The sequence below is a fragment of the Curcuma longa genome, chromosome 16 (assembly GCF_044706935.1).
Source record: "Curcuma longa cultivar G26 ecotype Majalengka, Jawa Barat chromosome 16, ITB_CL_G26_1.1, whole genome shotgun sequence".
In the NCBI taxonomy this organism is placed as follows: domain Eukaryota; kingdom Viridiplantae; phylum Streptophyta; class Magnoliopsida; order Zingiberales; family Zingiberaceae; genus Curcuma; species Curcuma longa.
Genome location: NC_133876.1, coordinates 4,702,011 through 4,708,929, shown reverse-complemented (window position 1 = coordinate 4,708,929; position 6,919 = coordinate 4,702,011). Strand labels below are relative to the sequence as shown.

The 6,919-nt window shown below is 36.9% G+C and overlaps 1 protein-coding gene across 2 annotated transcripts; it reads left to right on the top strand.

The window, feature by feature from the left end:
* Positions 1–4,077: 4,077 nt before the first annotated feature.
* Positions 4,078–6,189, top strand: LOC141847806 (protein CUP-SHAPED COTYLEDON 1-like). Of its 2 annotated transcripts, XM_074735894.1 has the most exons (5): positions 4,206–4,553; positions 4,627–4,687; positions 4,865–5,106; positions 5,215–5,498; positions 5,582–6,189. In XM_074735894.1, the coding sequence occupies exons 3-5, from the start codon at positions 4,923–4,925 to the stop codon at positions 6,098–6,100; spliced, it is 987 nt and encodes a 328-aa protein (XP_074591995.1). In that variant the 5' UTR covers positions 4,206–4,553; positions 4,627–4,687; positions 4,865–4,922; the 3' UTR covers positions 6,101–6,189. The 2 variants fall into 2 exon arrangements, with proteins under 2 accessions (XP_074591994.1, XP_074591995.1); XM_074735893.1 differs by lacking the exons at positions 4,206–4,553; positions 4,627–4,687 and adding an exon at positions 4,078–4,179.
* Positions 6,190–6,919: the final 730 nt, after the last annotated feature.

Here is a 6,919-nt window from a genome sequence, read left to right as displayed (position 1 = left end):
GATTCCGAATCTCAGCTCTGTGATTAACCCTCGCCGGATTCGTCCAGGTCCGGCAAGGTCATTGCTCCTGTTGGGGAAAAGTGATTGAGGCATCTGTTGTTCTGGTATGAGTTGATTTGGGAAGAAACTTAACCCTAGCCCTATTTTGATTCTTGTTGTTCTGTTTTATTCTAAAAATGCAATATATTGACTGCGCAATCAAATGTGCTTCAGGTTATAGCTTTGTAAATATGACTAGAATTATTGGTGATTTGATTTGGTTGTTTGATCTACACTGGTTGTGGTTCATGAAATGGTAATGAATGGACATGTTTTTGAATTTAGATTGATTACATGTTGTGTTGGTTTATGTTGTTGAATAAAGTATACTATGTTTTGAGGCTTATTGCCTTTATTTTTACTGAAAAATTTGTATATAAAATTTTTGAAATGCATAGGTCATGGATATGTTGGGTCCAAGTTTGTGGCATATGTGGAATAACAATTCTCATATGTGAGTTACAAATATGTTACGATTTTGCACTGCAATTCATGATTCCCAACACTTCTATTGTTAATTTTTCTGTATGTGCAGGATGCCCAATGAAATGGTGGCATGTATTGCTATTGAAGCAATTTCTATCATTGAGAAAGTTCACTCTAAAAATTGTTTGATATTTCTATGTGCGCATGCAGGAATATTGCACAGCTTGCAAAAGTGAAGATCATGAAAAGTCTTGGTCACTGGAAAGATCTAAATGTTCCTCATAGGTACACAAATAATTCAACATTTCACATGAATCTAGTTCCCAGTTTTAATATTTCACTATCAATCAAATGCTCGATTGTAACATAGCCAGACACATTGTACCAGACTGTTAGATATTTGTTGCTATACTTAGGAAGGAAAAATGACAATTAAGTTCTAGTAATTATTATTTTTGGATGCTTAACATTGCAGTGGAATGAGTTTTTTTGATTGATTGAGTGTAAGTTTTGTTTGCCCTATTGGTTCTTTTTTTTTTGTCAGTTTCATCTGGCCTAAAAATCAAGTCCTTTAATAATCTTCATATGGTTATCATTTAATTTGTGTTAGAGTAATACACTGCAAAACAATCAGATAATATTCTGATTATTTTAGTTGATTGATCCAAACACTCATATTTTTGTAGTTATTATTATTATTATTTATTGTTTTGTTTCGGTCTCTTAGGCAATAGCATAAAATGATAAAAGTCCAAATTTTTTCATAAGCTTTATATGATTGCGATCTTACATAAGCTGGAATGACCTATTATGCAACAATTTAGTTTTACTTCCTGAATGATGTTTTGGTTTTTTGTGTATTGATTTTTATTTGTAGTTTGTTGGAGACATTAGATCTGTTGATCAACATGAATGGAGTTTGAGATATTATGATAAGTTTCTTCATATTTTTCTCGATTGAATTGTCATTATTTGTTTGTAAAACTACAGATTCATCAACTTTTGATGTACAATTTCTCAATTACATTTCATTCTTTTAAAGTCTACCTATTGATTTTATTCTGTCTAAAATTTTGGGATAAAACTACCATATATAGGCTATCAACTCATAAACTGGTTGTGGATCTACAGCATTCGGTCAATTATTTGTCTCAATTTGCCTAGTTTTTATGGGGGACTTAAATCAGAAGAAAACCAGAGATGTGAGTTGCTCTATATGACAAACAATAATAGTTAGCATAAAATAATGTCCCCTGTACAAATTCATTCTACATGTTTGGTTCTTTTCTAGAGAGATCTTACTCGGCCATAAGCTGAATAAAGTTTCTTTCTACAGGCACGTAGAATCCGATTCGAGTTCCACAAGGGTGCAGCAGACCACACATTCATGAGGATTGATGGGGAACCGTGGAAGCAGCCTCTTCCAGCAGATGATGACACAGTTGTGGTTGAAATTTCACATCTTGGGCAGGTCAATATGTTGGCTACCCGTGACTGCATCTCCAAAAGCATCAGTGATCCTTCAACACCGATGAGCCATCATGATGACGAGGATGGCAATGAGAACTCTGATGATGAATGGGAAGGAGGGAGGAAGAAATTTGGTGCAGCAGAGACGTTCAAGATTTCTGAGGATACAGATATCTCTCATCTTAGTTAAGTTCTCCTTATGCTTGCTTTGCTTCTTCATATCTGTAATTCAGTCCTTGCATTGTTGTCCATTTGGGTTGATTTATTGCAAGATCTGGTAATTGTGAGATCAAGTGTTTGATGAAAGCATACCCATATGCATCAATAAGTATGATTGGATTTAATTTTAATTTTAAGTGAATCCACACTATATATATCATTAATACAAACAACAACTAGTCGTCCAGATCAATTAGAAGTATGGGAATTTCTGCACCATTAGAAAAATCAATCTACACTGCACTTAGCCTTTCTGTTTGAGCTACTTTATTGATAACGTGTATGTCATCCTAGATCTCTTGTTTCCTGAGTCGATTTACACCATATTTAAGAATTATTATTAAGCACCATATATCTTTGTAGAATTTTTACTGTTGACTTTGTTTTGCAAGTGAGAGCTAGATTGTAACTTCAATTTTACTAGCACTGAATGCTTCCAGACATTCTTGTCAACTACACACGTTATACCAGTATTTGACAGGAGTTCATATGCGGTTTCCACTGAGCATTCAACAGTTGAATTATTGGCCCAGAAACTGGATCTCTCTCTGGTGTCTAGCAAGATCTGTATTCTTAAAGTTGTCTTTGATCTGCTAAAAGGCCATTCAACTGCAAATCCAGGTCCCAATCACTCCTTGATTCCATTCAACTGTACTTTTTCAATTTCTCATAATGCACAGTTTATTTTCTATTGTTGAACTTTTAGAATGACTAACAATGCTAAACTTTATCCATATTGATATCTTAGGCTAACTGTACATTATGCCAGTGTTCATGCTCACCTAGGAAGAACTGGAAGTAGGAGAGATGACTTGGAATCACTTGCTTATATCCTTATATTTCTTCTCCGTCGTCTACCATGGCAAGGGTACCAGGTTTGGTGCTGTTTGATTGGTGTTTTGTTTTGATTTTACTTGCTTGGGGCAAGATTACTTGTGCAGGTCGTGATCAAAAGGCTCATGACAGATGTTCCATTTGAAGTGTTGCTATCTGGTGGCCTCGATTCATCACTAGTTGCAGTGGTAACGTCCCGACACTTTGCCTTTTGGTGGATCTTATTGGAAAGTTTGGATTGATAAAGTTTTCGTGGAGAAGGTGGAGCTAATTCAATTAAACGAAGAGATGTTTTTTCTTGAGGATGACTTCTCCTATATTGACATCATCGGTCTCAACAAAAAATAGACAAATCAAAACTAATTAAGGAATATCTAGAGTCCAATAATTGTTTAGTCTAATAGTAAACAAATTAGATTCGAAAGATTTTCCACTAATATTTGGAGTTTGAATTGGTGCATATAACTTATCCCTTCAACTCCAAAATAGCTAGATAATAATCTCACATCCATCCAGTAGTAATAATAATTAAAAAAAATTAAAACGACAATATTTCAAGAGACCTTTGTCTTTATCTATCTCATTCTCGGTGCAATTCTTGGCAAAGTATGTAATTAAGACGACAGTACGATCAAAATTTACGACCCCCAGATCCAGTCCAAACAGTCGACAGTGTCATGTTGTTTACCGTGTGTGCATGGGGAAACCCCCACCCGGCTCATCCGGCCGCCTGACCGACTGCCTGCCTACTCAGTCAAACTCCATCTCGCGTACGTGGTCTCTCACCATTCGCCTACTAACGTGGGCCCATTCCACGTGTGGAAATGGTGTTACATATTCATACTGTAAGCATTCACTCATATAGAGAGAGAGATGCTCACATTCATGCATGCAAAGCTTGTAGTAGTATAAAAATTGTAGAGAGCAAATTAAAACCTTAAATTTGATTGGATAATTCAATTAGCTTGTGCTCGAAGGGTCTTAGTTGGTAAGAGCTTCAACAACACAAATAATCTGCCAACCAAAATGCTTAAATCTAATTAGAGTAGTCTAGTCTTCTTGCCATAACTCATAACAAGCGAGGAGAGGGACAACTCTTTGGCCGTTTCTTCTTCCAATTTCGATTCCGATCCCCAACTTCTTCATCAATTAACCTTCCTCAATATATTTCTTCAGTTTGCTAATTAACTGGTAAAGTATTTCTTCTTTATGATCGATCGATGGTTCGATGCCATCTAGTTTACTTTGCCTCCTTTCATCTTCTCTCCCTTAAATTATTCCCTATAATTTGAAGATCGAGATGTGATAACTTTGGATAACATGATTATAAATCATAAGGGCCTTTGCCTTTTGTTTTACAATTTAGTTGATGATCTTAGGGGTTTTGTTTCTTGAGAGAAATTTCTAGGGTTTTGATTCTTTTTTGATATCCTTATTATTTTATTTTCTCGAAATGATTGAGCCATGGAATTAATAACATGTAGTTTACTCCATCTTCTTGGTTTAATTTGGTCTTGATCCTCTAATTTGGAAGATTGAAGAGACAAATTATATCTCCGGCAAACGTTAGTGATCTTGATGAATACTATTTTTCATGATTATATATAATCATTTACTAACATGTAGTTTAAATTGTAGAGAGCAAATTTATATAAATTCTGGCTTTCTTTAAGAAAGCCCAGGAGGGTGATCTGCAAAGGTAGCCTTTATCATTTACTATGAGATTATAGCTTCCACACAATTAGGGTTTTTATTTCTAAACTAACATCTCTTAGGTCCTTCCATTAATATTGGTGTCAATTAATTTATCATTTTATCCACACGAAATGACATACTGTTGCTTGATTGACTGGGCTGTGTGTTTGCTTGAAATTAGGGTTAATCAATTGAAGGAAGTAAGAGGAAAGATTATATACTCGATTACAACATATATAATGGAAGAAGGGTTGAAAGATAAACATGTTCAACAACATCAACTGCCTCCTGGTTTTAGGTTCCATCCCACAGATGAAGAACTGATCGCCTATTATCTCACACGCAAGACCACCGATGCCGATTTCGATGCTAGAGCCATCGCAGAAGTCGACCTCAACAAATGCGAGCCATGGGATCTCCCAGGTAATATTATTCCAAATCAAAGCATTGATCGATTGTTATTTTTTTTTTCTAAAGCTGATACATATTTTTCAACTACTGTATTTACGTTCTACGAATCGATGGCACCAGAGAAAGCAAAGATGGGAGAAAAAGAATGGTATTTCTACAGCTTACGGGATCGGAAATACCCTACCGGCCTTCGAACTAACCGGGCTACGAATGCCGGCTATTGGAAGACAACTGGGAAAGACAAGGAGATCTTTAGCACTGCTGGTAGTTCGACGGTCCTAGAAATGATAGGAATGAAGAAGACATTGGTCTTCTACAAAGGGAGAGCTCCAAGAGGCGAGAAGACTAATTGGGTGATGCACGAATATCGCATCCATTCTAAATCCCCTTTAAAAGTCAGTAAGGTACGTACTTATTCAATTAATTAATTAGTTAAAATTGCATGGATGAGTTTTAGTAAATAATAGAAATCTTTATCTCATGGTAGAATGAATGGGTTGTTTGTCGCATATTCGCAAAGAGTGCTTCCACAACGGGAGGGAAAAAGCTGCAATCGACATCGAACCACCTCCGCCCCAACCCCTACTACATGCCTCCACCTCCGTTGCTTCCTTCCGTGATGGTGCAAAACGAGTACCCTGCGCATCCCTTTGCCTTACAACGTAGTTTCAGCCATCGCCTCCCGGACGCAGAGCTCACGGAGCTCTCGAGGTTCTCCAAGGCCACCACTCACGGCGGCCCTGGGTTACTGATGAACATGCCGATGATCCAACCGTCACAAGGTAATTGCTTCCCTGGAGGTGGTTTCGCAGCTACTACTCTCGCGAGCCTCAACTTAAACCTGGGAGGAGCACAACCACCACCTCCGCTGTTGCCTCCGCTGTTATCATCTCCAGCAGTTGCGACCAATACTAGTGGGCTAATGGGGGCGATGGATGGAGGGTTTCAAAACAATGTGGAGTCGGCTTGTTTGGAACTTGAGGGATTCTGGCCCTCTAATTACTGAAACATGAGCAAGCTAGGTTAAGAGATGTTGTAAAAATAATGCTTATAATAATAATATAATAATGACGTACATAATTAATTAATCATGTATATCATGTAGTGTTGAGTGTAGTGGGAGTTTCTTATAAGATTTTCTGTTTCTTGTAGTTTTTTTAGCGAAGTGTTAGTTGGAGAAGTTGGACGCTTGCTTTGGCCCTCGATTTCTAATTTCTGTGTCCGAGCAATTTGTTTCTTTTTAATAATGGATAACTTAGAAGGATTCGTCTCCTAATTTTCGCGTGCCCTTCGAGTTACCAAGCATTTTTCATCCACTTTCATTGATTTGAGTTTGGGATTTGAAATGAAAAATACAAAAATCTCCTTTGAAGTGAGTTTTAATTTTTTTTAAAAAATAGTCAAATCCTCATGTGTTGCATGTTAAATCTAAAATATAGACTAGAGAATTATTTTATCCTTATTTTATTATGTCTAAAAATGACCTTTAATAATTATAGTATTATTCAAATATTTATAATTTCATGAACAAGACTGTTCCGGCTCGATACCGACGACGGTCAAGCTATCAGTCAATAATATGTCACCTCAACTTTTGTTGTCTCCGTCATCGAGAAGAACCTGAGGAAGAAGAACTGAAAGAGCGGATTAGCAGGACGCTAGGGATTTCTGGCGAAGCCACTCCGACACTCAAATTAGAAGAAAACGAGAAGAAGTAAGATGTAAACGTAAAGCGTTTCAATAGTCTTTTCTTCATACCTGCGGGGTTTATATAACAGCAGAGGAGGCGTGATCTTCGGATCTCGACGTTTGTGATTGGTTGTTA